The 22,684-nt window shown below is 40.4% G+C and overlaps 1 protein-coding gene and 1 long non-coding RNA gene across 2 annotated transcripts in view; one reads left to right on the forward strand and one right to left on the reverse strand.

Annotated features, from left to right (window-relative positions):
- Nucleotides 1–299: 299 nt before the first annotated feature.
- The window catches only part of LOC127534232 (uncharacterized), a 58,521-nt gene continuing 36,136 nt past the window's right edge, over nucleotides 300–22,684 (reverse strand). The window contains exon 3 of the long non-coding RNA XR_007942274.1: nucleotides 300–382. This is a non-coding gene — a long non-coding RNA (uncharacterized LOC127534232). The remainder of the gene's footprint in view (nucleotides 383–22,684) is intronic.
- On the forward strand, nucleotides 1,368–16,703 carry slc6a1b (solute carrier family 6 member 1b). Its single transcript, XM_022207000.2, has 15 exons — nucleotides 1,368–1,789; nucleotides 3,252–3,687; nucleotides 3,958–4,089; nucleotides 4,341–4,441; nucleotides 4,904–5,013; nucleotides 5,482–5,614; nucleotides 6,394–6,528; nucleotides 7,207–7,310; nucleotides 7,852–7,976; nucleotides 8,464–8,576; nucleotides 8,824–8,955; nucleotides 11,199–11,301; nucleotides 11,531–11,631; nucleotides 12,081–12,248; nucleotides 14,019–16,703. The coding sequence occupies exons 2-15, from the start codon at nucleotides 3,441–3,443 to the stop codon at nucleotides 14,130–14,132; spliced, it is 1,818 nt and encodes a 605-aa protein (XP_022062692.1). The 5' UTR covers nucleotides 1,368–1,789; nucleotides 3,252–3,440; the 3' UTR covers nucleotides 14,133–16,703.

Genomic DNA, 22,684 nt, shown 5'->3' on the forward strand with positions numbered 1-22,684 from the left:
ACAGGAGGCCAGCTGTCTGCCTGTGTGTTTGCCTGTACTCTACTCTCTGTTACTACCACCTCCTTCTGTAATTACAAGCTCCAGTGCACACGAGCTCACCATCAGGTGGGGCCAGGGCCACAAGCGCAGCACCACCAGCCCTCGTCGGTGGGGCATTTTGAATTCCCCCCCCCTCGCATGAGAGCTGCAGGCCAACGGGAGGCTTTTTGCACATCAGAGGTGCCACAGCCTGCGGGCCAATCAGCCAGTTGGGATTAGAAATGCTAAATTTTGTTTCATATCATTAGAAGGTTAGCTCACCCCTCATTGGTTCACCATCTGGGCATTCTTTGCTTCTCTCTCAGCGGTGCAGCTTCTCAGCTCTGTATCAGCAGCACACAGCCTACAGCATGGCAGAGGGAGACAGAAAGAGCCAGAGATGGGGGTGAGAGATTTGGGCAGATGAGCACAGGAGCAGAGGCAAAGGAGGAGAGAAATACAGGGAAGTATGGGGGGGTGGGGGGTGGGAGTTGCAAAATGTCAAAAAGCATATAGCATTGCATATGATATTTGAAGCCAGAAGAAGGTAATATTCAGACAGCGCAACAAACTTGAAATACACCTAATATTAAACATCACCATATAGCTTTCATCCACCCCACATCTATCATTCCCAAAGGCAGATGTAGAATCTCCTGTAAATTAACATTGGTTTAAGTCTTACTCATTTCCACAAACTCAAACTTTCACTGTTAAACCATGAGAGAGTCTAATCTCCCAGTGAGACCCTAATATTTTATCTCGATGTGGGAGTTAAAGTCTGCATTAAGACTGCTCATTTGGGATGTTCCACAAGGGTATTTCATTTTGGAAGACAGCGGGCTAAGAAGATTATAAGCACAGTTTTCAATTTATCTCACACACCCTGACTCCTTTTATTGGCTGGGACCCTCTTATCATGTTTTGCCAGCAGCTAGAGCAGCCATTGGCATCTTCGCCCGCATCCACTTTAGAGTGACTGCATTTGATGCAACATTACACTACTTATTTTTACCCAAAGTGTGGCTTTTTTCCTCTGTTTTTGCACAGTTTGCTTGCTATGAATCACTCAAAATTTAGGCGGACAGAAGCTGAGAGAACTAAAAAAAAAAACACAAAATAGGTGTGTGAATGTGTGTTAACTGCAGCTTGATGGAATATAGTTAACTTTAGAGATGATTACATGAAAGTGTTAGATAATAGGTCTATATGATGCATCAACTGGCCCCTGAGTGAGTCAGAAAGGCAGAGAGAGGGGGGAGAGAAAGAGTGAGAGAGAGAAGTTGCTGATGTAAAAAAGAAAAAAGAAAAAGAAAAAAAGCTGCAGGAGTAAGGATATAAAACCTTGAGACAAGAGGATGCTCCTCTCTCAAACCCGCTGCCATCTCAGTGGTGGAAATGTTGGAGTTGGGGAGGGTCGACTTTGAGGTGACATTGACGCTATGTAGATGAGAGTGAGGATCCTGCGCTCCATGTTACGTCCCTGCTCGCTTCAACTCAGACGGCGGCAGCTCCTTTCCCCGTCTTCTCTCCCCTCCTCTCTTTCAGCACCACTCCTTTAAGGACAGCACCTCGCTCTCAAACGCACATTTTTGTCCACCATCCACCCCCCCCTCAGGATCATATATTGGCTCGCTGTCGCTGGATGCAAAGTTTTCGCCTTGGTTTTCACTCAGTGCAAGCGCAAGGAAGTAACTTTTTTTTTTTTTTTTTTTTTGAAATCAGGATTTTCCCGTCGGCGAAACAGTCTGGCAAAGTAACGGATTTTATTGTAAGTATTACGTTTTGCAGTACATGTTTTGTAGACAGCAGAGAAATGCTCGTGTTTGACAGACTCGTTGGATGCCTGAACCATTGAGGAATTTGTCATATGCAGATGCGCTGAATTTGGCAATGCGCGAATGTGCGACTGCGCTTCCCTTGATGGCGACCATCTCGCGGGAGCCATTAGAGTATTTGATCTCTCAGTCTTGCAGCCACATGTTTCAAATATGTGAAATGCAAATGTGCGATCTGCGTAGGAAAGAAATGCACACATAGTTCTTTGTTCAGTGAAAGCCACTTTGTCTTGAGGGTCTTTGTTTCTCTTAAATGCAAAAACGTTACACTAATTTGGCACATTTATAACACTTTGTATATGAACTGCATGTCTTAGAAACCAAACCAAAACAAAACAAAACAAAAGATTCGCTGCCACCTAAAACTATGAATGTGACCGTGTTGCCTCATCGCTCCTCACCATTACGCACCAGGTGATGGGGCGCACAAAGAGCGCGCTCCGTGATTCATCGGGCCATCGCATTTTATTGGTAGCGATTTTGCATTCAAAAAAGTATTTTTTAAAAATACAGATAAATAAATACATTTCTGAATTTAAGCCTTTATAATAAAAAAAAAACAGTCATGTTCCACAAACAGCCTTTTTAGTGCTTTCAGTAATTACGCATTATTTTTTTAAAAAAGTAAAATGGCAAATAAATGTTTGAACTCTATCCTGTTGATATTTGATGAAAATGTCTGTTTAAACTGCAAACTCCACACTCCAGTGAGTTATTAGCCTCTCCAGGTGATTCATTAGACATGATCATGGCGTCTGACTCCTAAATGTGTTTAATTGCTCCTCTCTTGTACCGGAGCAGTGGGAAGTGGGCCATTGAATTTAGAGCATAATGAATCAAGGACAAGAGCAGGCTCTAAATTTCTGTTAACATGGATTCACTCCAGGCAATTAAAAGTGATTCTTATTGCATGAGAAGTCTTTATTTGATCCTGTTGGGTTCACGGATCGTGGGGCAGATTTTTTCCCCCCTCTTTACCCCTGAAGAAATGTCATGCAGTTAAAATGGATGCATATGCTTAAGTAGTGTATTAAAAAATACAAAAAAATCAAGCAACACAGTGTCCATCTAAAACAGCAAAGTCAAAACATATTTGATCTTAAAAAATTTTCAGAAAACAAGAAAATATTTATTTACTATGGAAAATAATAATTTAATTTCGAATATTTTTTCTAAAATGTTAATATTCTAAAAAAAACAAAAAACTAATTTACTGCATCGTCAAATCAAACCCTTATTGTGAAAGCTTGATATTCTACTTTAAAAAAATATTCAAAATAAGTACATTTGAACGTGGAACAAGCAACCATTGCTCATCTAATTTAGATCTTCTGTTTATTTTGTTTGTTTGTTTTTTAAGTGAAATTTTAACTCCTGGCATATTTGTGTTTTCAGGGTCTCTGGACTGTTGCTGAGGTGCCTCTGCTTCTGCTCCATATCGCTCACAACACTCCGATCATTCATCTTTTCTCGGCTATTCTCTGGGAACTAGGAGTACGGGACGGATAAGCTGCTGTCTGCCTGGACCGGTGCTGAAACCCCCTCCTCTCCACTGGTCAGGACTACCCGACACATACCGTGACCATGGCTACCAACGGGACCAAAGCCTCGGACGGACACGTCTTAACGGAGACGGTGAATGACGCGCCCACCACCACGCCAAACGACAAACCCAAAACCTTGGTGGTGAAAGTGCAGAAGACGAAAAAGGATCTACCCGAGAGAGAAACGTGGGGTGGGAAATTTGACTTTCTTCTCTCATGTGTCGGATACGCAATCGGACTCGGGAATGTCTGGAGATTTCCTTACTTATGTGGAAAAAACGGCGGAGGTAATCAGGAATTCTTGGCAACTTTCACTTTATCCATACACCAAAAGGATTGCAAAGATCCCGACATCAAAACCTGACAGTTTGCTCCCGGAGGTTTTGAATTAAAATAGATCTTAAGTGTATTTCCCTGTCACTGCCGTGCGTAATTGCGCGCAAGCGAACACCTGTGCGGTGATCTGAAACCAAATACTTCTGCTACCAAATATCTTAATGGATTATGTTAAATATTATTCGTAAATTTACACACCTTACTTCTCACCTTTCATTCAGGGGCCTTCTTGATTCCCTACTTTTTGACCCTCATATTTGCTGGCATGCCCCTGTTCTTTCTGGAGACGGCTCTTGGTCAGTACACTTCTATTGGGGGGCTCGGAGTGTGGAAGCTGGCCCCAATGTTCAAAGGTAAAGAAAAGACATTTTCATGTTTTTGTTAGGGCCTGTGTTTTTCTGTGTTAACTGGCAGCTTCAGGAAGGCCTGGCTAAAAAACAGACATAGGCAAAATCAGAATACTGGGTCTCTGTCATTGTACAACAGTGAGGCAAAACAATCAAACAATTCTTATTCTCTTGCCCTGCCTAATTTTTTGCTTTGTTTTGCCAAACCATATTTCAGCACAATTTAACATCATGCATTTATTCTCCGGTTATTTCAGGTGTGGGTCTTGCTGCTGCCGTTCTGTCCTTTTGGCTCAATATCTATTACATTGTTATCATTTCCTGGGCTCTTTATTATCTGTACAACTCCTTCACTTCTGTGAGTATTTCATATTTAAAATCCTTGCTGTTCTCTAAAAACTGTGATAATAGGACGTCCCTCTTGAAAACTCAAGGGTCTAAATTCTGCACTGTTTTTCCCCACACAATGCACAGTTGTTTTTGCTTTATTTATCTATTTTCTTTACTTAGTGACACTTTAGTCATGTGACAAGTTCTGTTTGCCAGCATCTCTTATATAAGGCTACACAGCCCTTAAGAGAGTATGACATTTATTACTTCCTTTCCCACATAATTAGCGCCTTACACAAGGTATTGATAAATGCATTTGGCGATGAGGCATTCACTCCTCTGAGAAAAGCATGAAATCTCAATGTCCCGAATGAGTATCATGGTCTTGGCTGCTCGACAGCCACAGAGAATGGGACCCAGCAGTGGGAGAGTAGTCCAACTAAAAAGAGCTGTCTCTCTGTGTGTGTTTTTTTTTCTCTTAAATTTTCAGGAACTGCCATGGCAGACTTGTGGCAATCCCTGGAACACAGACCGCTGCTACACCAACTACAGCATCCCAGATACCAGAAACCTCACTAGCGCTGTTGTGGAGTTCTGGGAGTAAGCTGGGCATCTGAGTCTGTTTATATCACAACGATACTGCTTTGATTTTACACTGAAAGGCCATCTTCCCTAATGTGCACAATGAAGGGTCAAATCAGGGGTCAGAGTCTAATATGGCCATTTGCAAGGCTCAGCACATACTTAAATGGTCATCCACCCCAGGATAACACTAGAAGAGGAAAAAATGTGCACGAGCAATAAATCGCCTAAAACAGTCTTAGGAGAAAAAAAAGCTGATGGTTGAAAAACATAGCATGTAGACATGCATGCAAACAAGCGTGGCTTCTCTTGGCTGTGCTGCCTCTAAAAAGCTTTAGGGGTTGAAAAAGAAAGCCACGGACAGGCTCTTTGTGAATATCCAGACACGTGTGTGCATATTTCTGCATGCACTCATGCGTGGTGCATGCATGAGATCAAGGATGCTGTTGTGAGCTGTAGTAAGACCACTTTGCTCCTTTCCTGCAGACGTAACATGCACCAGCTGACCGATGGTCTGGAGAAGCCTGGGGAGGTCAGGGTCCCGCTGGCTATCACACTAGCCGTTGCATGGGTGCTCGTCTATTTCTGTATCTGGAAGGGGGTCAGCTGGACTGGCAAAGTAAGTAGAAGAAGAGGACAAAGACATGAACTAAACGCAATGGAAAATCTGTTGGGACTCGTAGACTTAAGAGTCACTGCTCAAGGTCATAAAGCTGGTACTGTTCAAATAAAGTCAGTTCTGATTACATAATTGCTCATAACCCTTGATTTTCCTATTTAATTTGCTTATCTTCCTATTTAATAAGGTTTAAAGTCATAAAATATTTGAAAATCATTTAGCTGTTGACCTGCAGTACACAGTCTATGCCTCTGTAATATTCTACAATGCAATTTCCCTTTAATCCAAAGCAACCATGTGCATCATATTTACATTTTTCACAATGGAAATCAGTTTAAACTTGGTGGCTGTTAGAGTGTGAAAGAGGTTTGGATGATTTTTGTCACTTTTTACAGCAAAGTCAGAGCCAGAAACTCTGCTGGTTCATTTTTTATTTAGTAGACATTATCATGTATGACATGAAAAGTGTTGGGTTTGATAGCACTGGGTAAAACTAATTCGGATAAGGAGGGAAATAGTGCAGTGGGAGTGTGCTGAACCTAGTCTTTCTGGGGTCATCTTGCCTCTGGGGAGCGGCTGACTAGGGCACTGTGCTGCGCTGCCAGTATGGTGCCACAGTAACACAGTAAGTTGATGAAATGAACAACTTAGCATTTTTTTTTATTTTATTTTTTTACTATTTTGTTGATTTGCAGTAAGTGCAATAAAACTCAACTAGCTGGTAGTTATGGCTTAGATAGATAATATGGTTTTTCTAACAATAATTGTGTCTCCCACAGGTGGTGTACTTCTCAGCCACATACCCTTACTTCATGCTTTTCATCCTATTTTGCCGTGGCATCAGTCTACCTGGTGCCTTTGATGGAATCCTCTTCTATATCACACCAGACTTTGAAAAGCTTAAGCAGTCTGAGGTATGCCTTCTGCTCTCTCTCTCTCAGTAGAACCTTAAAGAATACATAAAGCTATTTATGAGCCACCATATAAAGGTGATAGCAGAGGAATAGCTGGGCCTCAGGTGAAGTTGCACAAGCAGTTTACAGGATACAGTAGTGTTACTGCATAGGTTTTTCTCTGTACCTGTATATAGGTGCACTAGGAGTATTGTCATTAGTCAGTAAGCTTTTTACAGTCTTCAGTATTATGAATCTTTAGGCAGTGCACAGCATTAATTTTAACACCCACAGATATTGTCAGTAACAATCACTGTTAATTGCAAAGGCAGCAAATAGCACAAAGGATACTTACCAGCTCACAGGCAGAAAAACATCACTGTTTGTGTAGTTCACTGAAAGTTTCCCTTGAGCGTCAGTAAAAACTTTGAGACAGATTGGAAAGACGAGGTCAGGTCAAAAATGGGAAGCAATGAGATGAGAGAGGATCAGACAGGACCAAGTGGAACAAAACAGCACTCGGGCCTTACAGACTGCTGGAGGTTTATGAGGGGGAAAGCGACATTTAGGCATGTGTCTTCATCAGTCTGGTCAGTTGTGTCATTTTAAATGAACAAAAGAGGTCGTATAAGCATATGAGGTCATATAAACTAGATGTTCAGACTCGGTGACTTAAATGTCTTTTCTGACGTATTTCAGGTGTGGCTCGATGCTGCCACTCAGATCTTCTTCTCCTACGGGTTGGGATTAGGCTCTCTGATTGCTCTTGGCAGCTACAACACCTTCAACAACAACGTGTACAGGTAGGTGATTAAAATATGTTTTCTTTCCGGTTCATTTACCACATGAATTAAATTCCCATTCAGATGAAGTTGTACCGTACTCGCACGGCCACTCACACATCTTTCCTGAAGGAGACTGTGCAGACGTCTCTCTCTGGGATTATTTTTGGCCTTTGTGACAACGTAGCGTCTGCTGTAACGTCTATTTTAGGACTATTTGAGCTTCCACTTGTGTCAGTTGTTTCATTATTTTGGCTTTTTCAAGTGTTTTGCACTCACAGGTACAGACATTTGGTGAGTCTCAGCTACCGTCACCTTGTAGGGTAAACACTGATCAGCAGCACAAATATGCATGTATGTAGAATTGCTACAAGTCTGTTGTTTTAAAAAAAGAGATTGGTATAAATGTATTCAGCTGCTGTGCTACTGCAGGATGCAAAATGGCTTTCCACCCTCTCCCATCCTGTCCCCCCTCCATGCCTCTCCACAATGTGTGACGGGTTGATAAGGAATTGATACAGGCCTGACAATGGCTGCCTTGTGCTTTGTCTCTCCCCTACAGAGATTCTGTCATTGTCTGCTGCATCAACTCCTTCACCAGTATGTTCGCCGGCTTTGTCATCTTCTCCATCGTGGGATTCATGGCCAATGTAACAAAGAGACCCATCGCTGATGTGGCAGCCTCAGGTAATTGCAATCAATGTTGAAACTCGATAGCGACAATAGGCATAAGCAAGAGATACTACTACCACAAAAACTGTGCGAAAACCAGCCATTGAAATTGTTAAATACGTTCTTCTTTCAGCCAGAAAGAATGGACAGAAGGCTTTTATTTAGTATTATTAAAGTTCTGGGTTTATTAGGAGGGAAAAATGCTTTGTCATTTTGCAAAACTGTCTTTTGCAAATACTTAGTTTTGACATTCAGTGTACTTTTTCCACTGAAGGACACTTTGGAATTAAAGTCTTTGTAGCTCCTTCTTGTGTTATACAGTATTTCAGTTCCTGTACTGTCCTAACAGCTGAATAATTATGGTAAAATGGTGGAAAGCAAAGTCTAAATTAATTTCACTTTTAATTTTTTCCCCTCTTTAGTCATAACCACAGAAATCATGTTTTATTAATGTCCCACTGTAATTGCAAGGCCTAATATTTAGAATATCTTCTTTTATCAGGACCCGGTTTGGCCTTTTTGGCATATCCTGAGGCCGTCACCCAGCTGCCAATCTCTCCTCTCTGGGCAATACTCTTTTTCTCCATGCTGCTGATGCTGGGAATTGACAGCCAGGTAAAGCCAGTCCAGCAAAATTATCTGCTTTTTGGACCACATCTAGATATAATTCTTTTGCTTAAGTGTAACTAAAACTGACTGTCACATCTGAACCCAGGATTCTGCTGTTCCTGATTGGAAACCTTTAGAATGTGTTAAAACATCCCCTATAATGTCACTTACATCCTAAACCACAGCAATGTTTTTATTGTGACAGCAGTGTATTACGTAACACAGTTTCGACATGACTCTGCATTCTCTCCAGTTCTGCACTGTGGAAGGCTTCATCACTGCGCTGGTTGATGAATTCCCTCAGGTCCTCCGGAAACGCAGAGAGATCTTCATCGCAGTTGTCTGCCTTGTTTCTTATATCATTGGACTGTCCAACATCACACAGGTAAATACTCTCAGAGACACAGTTATTTAAGGAACGCTAACAACTAACCTGACAGACTGACAAGGTTTATATCAGCGGAATTCAGAGCAGTCGGAATTTGTTTGGTTCCCCTTTTTTGATTTTGAGTTTGCCACAGCCTTATACAGCTTTACACAGACTTCTAACAGTGTTCCCACAAGATAGAAGTGTTTTCACCTCAGCAGCTGACCCAGTAACCTGCAACAGTGTTAACTCAGCTTGCCAAGTAGCCCTCCTGTGAAAACCACAGGGCCTCTAAATAAAAAGGTCATATGATCACACTGTACTTCCTTGTCTAACTGGTTCAGGTCACTTAGAATCACGTTGTTTTAGTCGGCAAACATGAAACAACGTGAAGTAGGTTTACAGCCACCATTTCATTTAATTTCGCTCTAGCCGCTGGGCCAAACAACTACAAGGTTACCACTTAGTTCATCTTCTCATTTGTCCAACACAGCAAGATGCTTTTGCACCTTCTGGCTGGACTGTCATGCAGTGTAGAATCAGAAACAATGGCTCCCGTTGATATAGAATTATCTTGGAAACAACCAAAACACTGTCTTGTGCTACCATTCAGTATAAATTTATCCCTGAGAAAAGATAAACTAATTTTATAACATGGTATATCTCAACTACATTTTTATTCAAAAGGATGAATTGCAATGTTGTCAGTGAGCTTTTTCAGGAAACAATTTACTCTCATTACAGCAAATTGAAGAACAATTTGAGCAGCAGACTAGCACCAAGTTCTACTCAACACATTCATGCTCCTCAGAGAATAAGCCTTTGTGTGGACATCACAAGTTTCCAAAATGTCACCTTTATGTGCAGATTATTGTCTGATTTAATTTGCTGAGCACATTCATGCTCTCAAAGGAAAACAGCCTTTTGCTTCCACAGACCCCATGTCCATTCCTGTAGTGGTATGATCAGGACTAGTCAACTACTTCAATGCACAAACTTCACTACACATGAAGCTTAACCACTGCCAGAATCACTAGCATATTTTTGCACCTTTATCAACAACTTGTAGATTTGTCAATATTATTCTCAGCCAAGACAGTGAATGAGTTTTGCAAGTAAGCTGCAATTTCCCAGGGGCTGATATACACATTTACATAGTCTGTTTTTACCTATTTGTAATGAAAGTAGTAGTCTATCAGAAAGAAACCATCTGTCACCATATGAAATCATTAGCATTCTATGATGATGCCATTAAACAAATACATTATTTTTATGATTTTGTTGTAAAATATGATACCTAATCTTCAAAATATCAGTTTGCTACCGTTACATTTTTTAAATTTATGATGACTAATTATAGGCAAATATGAACTCATGAATGTTTTGTAAATTGTAATTATTCATTGTTTAAATTGTAACTCTCTATTAACATTCATCAGTTTCTCTGCCAGTTGAGTCTTATTTAATGAGAGCAAAGGAGTTTAATCTGAATTTAGAGAACTGATCATTTATTTATAACACTGCCTTATAAAATTACAGTTCCAGACAAGGTTTTTGTCACTTTTTTCTAACGATGCATTTATTTTGCAGTCACAACAGTGCAAACAAATCAATTGCTGTCTGGAGTCCTAAATGTACAGAAAAAGTAAGACTAAGACTCTAAAAGTACAGCTGACGCTTCACTGTCTGTGTCATTGGGAGCTAAAAATGACAAAATCACTGCAGGCCAGGGTCTTGTTTAACTATGACACTTGAAGACCTTGCATTGTGCCTCTATTCCTGCCACATTGGATTCTCATCATGCTACATTTACAGCCCCGTTAGAATCAGGCAATAACCCTAATCGCTGCTCCGGCCACCATTAAATACAATGAGCCTGACTGAGTAGTGGCGATAGGAGTGGACAAACTGCAACAGGTCCTCTGGAGCTGGTCGCCAGAAAGATTTGATGGGTGGAAGAAACTGGAGGCTGACAGCATCTCAAATCGATGTTTGATCTACTCTGGTCCTGTGTGTGCCGTGCAGTCACAGTAATGCAGCTTCCACAAGGACGCCACCAATTCTGTCCTCACCAATGAGACATCACTAAGTCACACCAGCCACAGCCGCCGGTGCTCTCGCTCTTGATGTCATTCCACTTGACCAGTTTAGCACTGCCCTGCACATGCATATAATTGCATCATCTATTTTTTTCTCTCCTGTCTTCCTCATCTGTCTCATCACTTTCTTTCCCCTTGCTTTCTCCCTTGCTCCATTTCCAGGGTGGACTGTATGTGTTTAAGCTGTTCGACTACTACTCAGCCAGTGGAATGTCTCTGCTCTTCCTGGTCTTCTTTGAGTGCATCTCAATCTCATGGTTCTATGGTGAGACACACTTTATCACCTATCTCCTTTATATCCTTAAGGATATTTGTTTACCCATCTAAAAACAAACATTTCTATCTTTTCTTGTCAACTTGTCAGGAGCTAAAATGTCAAACTCTAACATCTAAGAGTCAGTTGAGAAACAGATCTGAGATGATGAATGATAGACCGAATCTTCAGTCACAATACACAACAACAAATATTCATTTAGCTTGTTCTTTGTTTACAGGTGTGAACAAATTCTATGACAACATTGAGGAAATGATTGGCCACAGGCCCTGTGTGTGGTGGAAGGCCTGCTGGGTTGTTTTCACTCCGCTCATTGTGGCTGTAAGTGTTGTTTTTAATGTGCTGTAACTAGCAATTAACCAACAGGAAACACAATATTCCATCAAGGGCAATGTGTATGTTTATGAGATCCCAGGTGGAGGCCTGGTATAATCATTATAAGCAAATCTATGCCGGGTTTTTCCCATCATGTTTGCATGAGAGTCTAATTCCATTAACTGATGCTTGATTTAATGCCTTTCTGTCATTCAAGCATCATCATTCAGTGTTTTAAAAAGTGTGCCTGATGTGGCTGAAGATTATCAAACTGAATTATTTCTGCAAAGTTTCACTGGAACTTTTCATTTATCTGTAGAATTTAGAAAAAAATGCCACTACTTTGGAACATTTTCTTAAAATGTTGTATGGAGCTGCTGTTCTACTTGAATTCAAAATCTCCGCAATATAATGATTATGCTAATACGCATTCTCTCGTCCTTCTCGGGAACCAGGGAGTCTTCTTGTTCAGTGCAGTGCAGATGGTTCCCCTCACTATGGGCGACTATGTGTTCCCAGCCTGGGGTCAGGGGGTCGGCTGGTTAATGGCCCTCTCCTCCATGACTCTCATCCCTGGCTACATGGGTTACATGTTCCTCACACTCAAAGGCACATACAAAGAGGTAAGATCGTATCATCCAGTAAACTGTAATGTGTGGCTTATTTTAAGAGGGATTTGTTTTAAAGGAATCACTGCTTGCTTTGCACCACTAAACTGATGTTATGTCCTTGTAGAAAAAGTAAAGGGGGCTACAAAGATGCCTAAAATTGCATGAAGGAAATGTTATTACACTTTTGCAAACATATGCTGATATATAAATACCAAGAGTGTAATGCAGTGGAGTAGTTACAGATTTCCTAGATCATATGCATCACTGATCCCGCCTCTCAGCATTTCACACATCTATTAGCCAGTTTGAATTTAATCTCTAGTCCGTAGCACAGCAGAGCATGTTGAGAGTTCCAAGTGGATTACTTGGTATGCAAGATTTTATTTATTTTTTTGCTCCAGCCAAAGTATTATCGCTTACTGTATGGCAAACTAATCTATCACGGGATCACAATGGTGGATTCTGAGGGTGCTCATGCTGTGGCAGGATAATGTAATGCAAATGTAAACCACAGACCCCTGTGGATTTTACAGAAAAGAGCTGTTTTACTCCATGTAGAGAAGCTTAGATGAACATTTAAATTCCCTACAAATTCAATCTGGTTCACTAAAACATATTAACTCAGGATCTGTATTACTTTCTGCTACATTTTCTTAAAGACCAGTTATGAAAGTAGTACCTGAGATTGTAATCTGGAATTCAATTTGTAATTTAGCAGCTAAAAGACAATCCAAAGTGGATGTGAAAATGCCGAGCTTAGCCCAATATGATTTCATTCTGCGCATTCAAACTGCACCGTGGCGCTGCGAGTCAGTGGTTTCGTAATGAGCAAACACACAGGCATGCTGGGCAAAGACATAATAAATTGCCATGAAGAGTAGAACAGTGATAAAGGGATTAGTGAAACTGAATTTTAATTAGTTCTGTTAAACTATTTTTAATGGCGTTTTTTTTTTTTTTTTTTTGCTGTTGCAGCCACCGAGTTCTCAGTGCATTCATTTGTATGTAGCACCATACATGACTGCATTTTTATTGAATTGATGATCCTAATCAATGACAGATATTACCTTTCCCTGCATACAATTTTCCAAAAGAGCTTTTTGATTTGCAGTCATTCACAGTGTGCCACATAAAAAGCTTACATCTATGCAGTCCCCAGTGACAGCTATAGCTTCATAGCTGCCACTGACAGAGTAAATGGGCTGTAATTGCAGGCAGTGCAACAGAGGCCATCAGAGGCGATGTGCAGGTGTCAGATCTCGCAGTACCATCGGATGGCTGATTGTCTAATTGTAGCAATCAGCCAGCTGATTAGTGCTCTGCACCCAGGCGGACGCTCAGTTTCACAAACACTCCATAAAAACGCCTGCTGCAGAGCCTGGGTCCACCATTATCAATAGTTGAAAACATTTGGAAATTTTTGGACTTTTGAATTGCTTTTGTGGACGAAATATGTTTAGTCCATAGAAGCTCTGTTGGTGTCATTAGTAGCCTATATTTTACTGAGAATGCATCAGCTCGTATTGCGTTGTTTCACACTGGGGAACTTCACGTCTCGCCTGATAGTGTGTCGTAGAAGAATGTTTACAGTCAGAGCCTGAGGCCATGCATTCATCAAGCTCACAGCTGGTGTGTTTTGTTGCAGCTAATGGGTTTCATCATAAACTCTCCAGCTGTTGAGTCCTTACGAACAGTATATGACGGCTTCTTATTGTACTTTTAACCCCATCAGTGAGTTCTTGAGCTTTGTGATACCAGCTGTGTTACTGATCCTCTTCTCAGCGTCTGCGGATGATGATCAAGCCTTTGGTGCTGGTGAGGGCTCAGGAAAATGGTCCAGACCAGCAGACAGAAAACCAGAATCAGAATCCTGCCAACGAGGAAGCCTACATCTAAAAAGTTCCGCCTGTCTCCTGTTCTTAACGGCCAGACTCGGCCCTCCACTTACAGAAGAAACGTAATCAAGGTTGGGAACAACCACAAGACTTCTATGTCTGCTTTTATTCACCTACCTCCTGGGGGACACGTGAAACCAACCTGATTACACAGTTATTTTTAGGGGGTTTTCTGTTTGTTTATTTGTATAATACAGAGTTATAAAACTTATGAAGAAAAAAAAAACAAATTACCCAGCAAAGTTGTTGTGATATTATGAATTTCATTATGCAAAAAAGTTAGTCTTTTTAGAAAAGGAAATGTGACTTAGGAAGTTACTGTATATTGAATATATATAATTTAAATTTGGAGGCCCACATTGATTCAATAGTATCGTTCTTTGAAGATATTAATCAATCTACTAAACTCCAATTACTGTAAAAAGAAAAACATTGGTAAAATGCATTTTGCTTGTACATGAAATAAATACGTTAAAATGAATACAGCATAGTAGGTGAAAAAAAAATGCAAATTGAAAGATTGTAAAGTGAAAATCAAATATTAATCAATTTAAGGCAAGGACAATATGGGATTGTGCACCAGGTAAGGCCAAATTTGCTTGTATGTGTAAAACATAATTTACTATTACTCCCTTGCAGAATCCTGCACTTCACCTGAAATGTTTACCACCCAAGTCTCGGGCTACATTTGAAAAGCACAAGTACAGTGTGGAGTTTTGAAGCGTCCAACTTCTTTTTTGGCATGATTGAAACCTGTGACAACAGCAAAAATAACTTATATAGGCTACATAGCAAGAGACTGTTATAATTGTTTCTTTGTTTTCTAAAGAACAATAACTTTGTATGTTGTCTGAATCTTTTTTGTAGAATCATTTTTAGGGCATTTTCTATATGTGAGAGGGAGAACGACCAAAATCATGCTCTAGTTTGAAAGATCGGTGCAGACATTTGACCCGCTGTGTAGATCTGGATTAAATCAAGCATCCCCTTTCAACTCAGTACAGAGCAATAGGGTAGTAAAAACAGCATCAACCTACAAGCACAATTTGAATCTGTAAACTACCACCGACAATAATAAAGGTGTAGCCATTACAGAAATCCCACATTTGCACTGTGCATGCTCAATATCTGCTTGAGAGTGATTATTTGGAAAATGTAGATTTTTTTTTCTTTGATTGACCACCAGTTAAGTGGAAAGACAGTGGAAGAAAGCCAATCCTAATTCAGATTCGTATTTTAAGCTGTGAGAGTGAATAAGCTGCAGTGGCTGACGTGCTCGCGTTGGAGGCTAGGGGATGGATTTCTACGATTGCTACCACTATTCTGGCTGGAATCGTTTACTTGTATATCTATTTAGTAACCCGCTCCTCAGGAACAAAGGTGGAAGTGACCAAATTCCCTCAGATACTACCACGATACACTGAAATGATGAATGCTGTATTTAAAAAAAAAAAGAAAAGAAAAGAAATGCAACTACTGTTATATATCTGCCATTTTTCCCATTAAGTCAAAATGATACCTTAAAGCAACAACAAAACATGAAGGCACAAACCAGAATGAAGACTTAGTACATAAGCTTGGGCACAATCGAAAGCTGATCCAAATTTGTTGCCTCTTTTCTGTGTGCTATCTGCTCTGCTAGCGTTATTTCCTTGTGTGCAACAACTACTACGGCCTTCTCTCAGTCATTTTAGTAGAAGCCATAGTGTGTTTCTATTCTGCAGATTTCCAATATGACACTTGGAGAAAGAAACTTTGGCTCAGTCAGAGAACAAAGCCGGCGAAAGCACTGTTAAAACAAACGGACATAGCCAGATGCTATGAAGGCCAACACCACTAAACTACTCCTTTTCATAGGGTAAATAAAAACCTATTATTACATATCAAGTTTGCTTGGCAATATGAAAAAAAAAAAGATATATATGTAAACGCTGACTTTGTGACAGAACACAGATATCACTGTATTACCACGAAGAAGGATCAAGAGAATATGCTTCTGTGGCAGCTACATGCGACAGGAATCAGGTTGAATCAGTCCCGTTATTTTTTTTTCTTTTATTTATGTTTTTTTTTCTTCAAAGATATGTGAATTAAAATGTGCAATGACAAAGGGGTTCCGTGAATTTTGTATAAAGTTACCATACTGCAGTTTTCTCTCTTGAATGATGTTGTAAACTGGACTGTGTAATACATGTATCTGTGAATGTCCGTACAACCTGAGTTCTTTTCTTTCGTTTTGTCTAAATGTTGAACAAAAAAAAAGTGATATTATTTGCTGTTTTCTGCAATAATACTATCTCAGAAACTAAAGCACATATCTCTCTCAACTGTAAAAATTATGATGACAATAACAGAATAGAGTAATAATAAAGATAATGATAATAATAAGAATAATGTAATAGAAATGTCTAGTCAGAGAATATTGTTTTGTATATTTCTAGCTGTTTCATGGGCCTAATGTAAAATATTATATGTAAAAAATATAATAAATGTCTTTAGATGGTGTTATATGAAAAAGCATGATTGCAATATATGTTATCTGCAAAAATAAATAAAGACTTATAGATTATAATGTTGGCATCGAGACTTTGTGTCATTTCAGTAACAAAAATTGGTATTTAACAAGCAAGTGATGAAAATGAATGAATGGTAAATTGTAGAAGCATTTGTATTTATCAAATGCATTAAAAGGTACAGAAATACTGTCCACATTTGCTTCCATGGTGTTGACTGAGATGGTACTGCATGGAGCTGACATGCTCAGTGTCATGCTAACGCTCTGTTTATTACATAAGTGGAAATGAATATGCAATCAACCAACCACAGGAGACGTTCACCGTAAACTTCGCTGATAGTTTCTGACAAAATGGTTCTTGCCACAGTAATATCCTGATGACACCTGCACTGACAGCTGTGCCAGCATACATTTGTCCCAGCAGACAGCCAGTCCCTCCCAGTCACAATGCACCATCCACCTCCCTGCTGTTGGGCAGTAGTTATATCCAAACAGCCGCCAAATTAGCGTGAAAATGCACAGAAATATGCACAGAATCAGTCGTTATTTTCATTTAAGAGGTGAAAAGAATAGTGAAATCTCAAAGTATTGTTTTTCTTACTATGCATTTCTGCCTTTTTTTTAACATTACATGTTACTTGTACCTCCAGTTTCTCCAAAGCATCTGTGGTCAGTTTTGTTCAGTATTGTAGTTTCTGCTCATTTTTGTTTTGTACCACTGTGTTTCATGACTCAGTTGTTTTAGTATGTATTCAAAGTCTGTCCATCCAGTTTTTTTTTGCACCATTGGTAGCCAGAAAACACATATGAATCAGATATGGATGTTGGAATATTTAGTGTCTCGACTCTGAACTTGGCACTCCCTAAGGGAAGCTCAACACAACAAAGACTGGGGGGCATCATGAATAGCATTTCCACATGGAAACTAAGGGCTTCGGTATGCTTCAAACTGACTGCTTGTCAGATAACCAAAAAGCATCCCCTGAATTGCAGCAGGATGCCTCCAAAAATCCATTAACCTCCCAAAACACGTAGTACAACTATCCTGCTCAATTTACACAGCAGTTGGCCAGGTGAGCAGAGATAAGAGACAAGGTGGGGTTTCAATTTCTCTCTTTTTTTCATACAACTCGAGTCTTACAGGAGGCAGTGGGATGATAGACAATGCCAAAATTAAATAGAAAATACGCTAAAACTGATTCAAAGCTAAAAAAAAGATAAGTCCAAAATGGAAAATATAAGTTTTCCGTGCAGCCAGTTTTTGCCAGTTTGCCCCCCCCCCCCCCCCCCCCCCCCCCCCAAAATCTTTAATTGTGGCAACTCAGAACACAGTTAATTTTATTCATTGCCTTTAGCGTTTATAATCAGATCAGACAGGTGGATGTTGGGGTTTAAATGGTGCAGTTGCTGTAGGAGTAGCATTAAATGACTGCAACAGATAGAATTTCCATATGAGTAGTACAGCAGCAGGCCTGGCAAATCAAATCACTGGGAAGAGCACAAGCAGCTTAAAAACACATCCCGAAACAATACACAATGCAGCAAATACCGTTTGTCACGTGAGAGCAGCAGCAGACTTCAGTAGTCTTTCTGAACTAGCTCACAGGCTTTACTCCATTCCAGTCAGCCTAATCACACAGAACAGATTACTATGTGAATGCAGAGTTTGTATAGCCTACAGTTTATGATTATCATCTTGCCTCTGACATCATCGTTCCTTGCAAGCATATTCAAGTGATAATAATAAAACTCCTTCATAAACCGCATTAGACACGCAGCCCAACTCCCAATACTACGTGAAATTGTCTACACGTGTGCTTGCAGCTCAGCCGTTGCATTTCATTTCAGCGAAGTTTTACACTAAACATGTAGAGTGAGCACTGGTGCTGGTGCCTGGCTCAGTTCTGCGCATTGGCTGGGAGCAACCCCCCATATGGATGCTTCCTGCTAAGCTCCTCAGACCATGAGGGGAGCAAAACATCTTGAGAGCAAAGATGAAAAACATCTGAACCTTCAGTGGGTGAAAGGCAAGCACTTTCAACAAACAAATGCAGCGTATTACCCCATGTTTCCAAGCCATTTTGTGCATTTTGTTAATGTGGTAAATAACTGTTCTGTCTGGAAACAGCTGATTTTTAATGGAATATCTCCACAGGGCTACAGAGGAACATTTCCAGCAACCATCACTCCTGTGTTCTAATGCTACATTGTGTTAGCTAATAGCGTTGAAAGGCCAATTGATGATTAGAAAACCCTTGTGTAGTTACATTAGCACATGGATAAAGGTATGAGTTTTCATTAAAACATTAAATTGCCAGGGTGACCTAAAACTTTTTGTACGGCAGTGTATATATACTAAGTCTGCTTCCGCTCATTGGAGCATGCAGTTGCAGTGGAAGTGTTAGTTGTGCTGATGACATAGACATGAGTGGAGCGGCTCTGACAGCTCCAGTCTAGCAGAGGTAGTAGCAGCTCAGAAGTCACCTCCAGGGCCTCAACAATACACACACTGTGGAAATGGTAATCTGTTTTCCCTCCCTGCCAGCTTGGCCAAGGCTTCCAGTAGCGTGCACACTCTCCAACCACATCACAATCAAAAAAAAAAAGAAAAAAAAAAGTTCTACTTACTCTTCTTATTGCTGCCAGGCTGTATTTTTCCATAGTTGTTTCATGTGAAAAATGCAGAAATGTTATGCAACTGACTTTGAGATGGGACACAGCATATACTAGGTGACCGTATTAATGGAAGTTACTGATAGTGAGATTTCACTGATTCTGTTTGCATCATCCTTTTGCAACCATTGCTCCCTAATCTGACTTTAAAAAAAATCTACCTTACAAAGATAACAAGGCTTTTGAATTCAGGACTAATATTCATTTGTGTGTTTATCTTATCTATCTGATATGACTAAAGTGGAATGTTGAAATAAATAGACTGTATTTGAACACCGCTACATAAATAATGTTTCTTAATATTATTATTACTATTATTTCATGACATATAGAACGAACATGGTCGACTGTCTGTTTGTTTTTAGGGGGGAATTATCAAGATTCTCCTCCTAACAAGAACAGATAGTTTGAGCAAGTGCCCCAAAACATCTGCTTATGTCCATGGGACTAAGCCTTCTAGTGACTAGTAATCAGGACGAAGAAGGACATCATGCAATGCTATTATAAAATGACGAGTCCAGAATGATTGGTGTTAACAGAACATCATTTTTATTTTTGTCACCATGATGACAATGCTCCTAACGTTGCCCGAGTAGCAATTATAACCCAAAATATGACATTTGCTTAGCATTCTATTAATGGGTGTCATATCAGAAAATTCCCCTATGTGTATGTTAGTGTGAACAAATGACTCGCAGCTCTTTGTTTAAGCTATGTGCAGCCATTACACTGAACCTGAACTTTTAAATGATATCCAGTGTACACTACCTAGCACTTTCTTCACCCAGGATCCCTGACCAAAGCTGTGTCAGGATATTTCTGAGTCTTCCGTTCACCTTTACAACAGAGTACTGATAGTGTATCTACTCCCAGCAGACTGACAGACAGACAGGCAGTGAGAGAAGCAAATGCCCTTATCGCTGCCTGCCATATGATGGGATTAGCTGGAGTGTTGTCTAACAAAGCATTAATGAACAGTTTTAATTGCCTGCACGGCATTCCCTGCCAAGCCCCTGAACTACACACTCTCTCTCTCTCTCTCTCTCTCTCTCACACACACACACACACACACACACACACACACACACACACACACACACACACACACACACACACACACACACACACACACACACACACACACACACACACACACACACACACACACACACACACACATATAATACACATACACACAATACAACACACAGTTGTGTTGCGTATTTGTCCCATCTGAAATTGCGTCCAAGTGATACAGAATTTGTTTTCATCACTGGAGTACAATCACACCATTACTGCTGTCAGTCCAATCCATTTGTTTACAATGTGACAGAGAATATGGGTTTAAAAACATTCATTTAACTTTAACCTCCATTCAGCGCTTCACATAATACAGACTTAATTGAAATCAATAGATGTTTTTGATTATCTTGCTGTGACATATTACAGTGCAGCGTCACTGTAGCAGCAGGACTTTGGCACTGCAGCATCCTTCATTTCACCCTGCTGCAGTTCTGCAAGAAGACTGTTTAGAAAAGGCAGTTCTAGTAAAATATCTCCATCAGTTTGTGGTGGGGGTGTTTTTTGCTCAGCTGGGATGAGCAAACATTTCATAAACAGAGAGGCAACCTGATCATTCTCTGCACATTATGCTGTCTATAAATAATTTGCTTAAGGTTACAGTTCCTATATGGTCTGTAGCATCAATCTGATGACAAGAATGATGCTCCAGAGTAAACACAACATCCATCCATCCATCCATCTATCCATCATCTACACACCTCTAAATCCTCATTAGGGTTGTGGAGAGGCTGGAGCTGATTCCAGCTGACTTGGGGTGAAGGCAGGGGACACCCTGTACAGGCCACCAGTCTATCATAGGGCTACATATAGAGAAAAACAATAAAGATAACATTTTTTAAAACATTTTTTTATGTTTGTTTCCACTATTGTGCGCTTTGTATTATTTGATAGGGACGGTCTATCAGTTTGGCCATTCAAATGTCGTCTTCATTTTGTTGTCATTTTTTACCATTACTATTATCACACAGAGCCCAAGATTATTTCCACTACTGAAATAAGTTGATTTAATGTTTAACATTAAATCAAAGGTCATGCATTCACACCAATGTTCTGTCAAGTGTCAGGTAGCATCAAATGACAACTTTCAGAGCAAACTGCTGGAACTTGCATCTACTGTAGTGAAGCAATGACATTCTAATTGTTCCCTGCAGTTATAGGCACAGATCAGGCACAACACTAAAGCCAATGACAGGGAAGTGAATGACATCTATCATAACTTGACAATGTTCGGCAAGAAAACCTTGGATTTGGACCAGCATCACTCCCCTAAACAATGCTACAGACCAAGGAAACCCCCCACGCCCAAGGCAACACCTCTTTCCCTGCTACATCACAAAAACTGCTCAGGAACATCTCAAAACCTTGACCTGCTCTTCAAACTCTTTTATCGAGCATCTCTGGGTCATGTTCCGATCCACAGAGGCTCCACCCGCACGAAAAACATGACGACATCGTGTTGGTGCGCACGAAACCGAAACAAAAACTGACGTGACAGTTTCACGAATCCCCGTGAGACCGTGTTGCTCCACCCCACAGCCCAATAGATGCTGAGCAAACACCCCATAGCTGGCTTCACAGGACAGGCCCTAACCATGAACCCACGGGTCAAAGCTGTTTTAACAGGAAAATACACAATATTAGACAACTGGTTTAAATGTTGCATTTGATCGGTGCTGCTTTTTCATGACCTTTTAATTCATCAAACATCCCAGAATGGTCAGCAGCTGCTGCACTCCATCAAACACCAGTCAATACTCGATTAAGCAGGTGGAGGACAGTTTAATCAAGATTTTAACACTAAACTTACTAAAAGGTGAAGAAATGTGACTTGAGGCAGGCCTTTTATATCTGACTGACCGAATACTTTGTGGAAAAATAACTGGCAAAAAAAACAGTCCATTTGTGGTCAAAAGTTTGTTCGTGTGTCCACCAAAAAGTAAAAACTGGGAAACAATCTCACAATGACACTTACGTGTACTGTAGCGCTCAAGCTGCAACAACAATTTGCATGGAGAGAATTTTGTATCAGCAGGTAAGCAGCACTGTGAGGCTTCAACCAAAGGATATTTTTCAGACCCTGTCTGTGTTTTATTGATGGACAGAGATGAAGACAGCCTAACAAAACAGGTGAATTTCAGATGGAAACAGCTCTCACAAACAAGTAATAATCCCCAATAGAGAGAGTGATTGCCACGCCAGAGCCTCAACCAATGAACCCGTCCCATCTCTTCCAGCCTCTGAGGCTTTTCGAAACGCCACATTTATCACCAAATGTGCTGGCA

The sequence above is a fragment of the Acanthochromis polyacanthus genome, chromosome 5 (assembly GCF_021347895.1).
Source record: "Acanthochromis polyacanthus isolate Apoly-LR-REF ecotype Palm Island chromosome 5, KAUST_Apoly_ChrSc, whole genome shotgun sequence".
In the NCBI taxonomy this organism is placed as follows: Eukaryota; Metazoa; Chordata; class Actinopteri; family Pomacentridae; genus Acanthochromis; species Acanthochromis polyacanthus.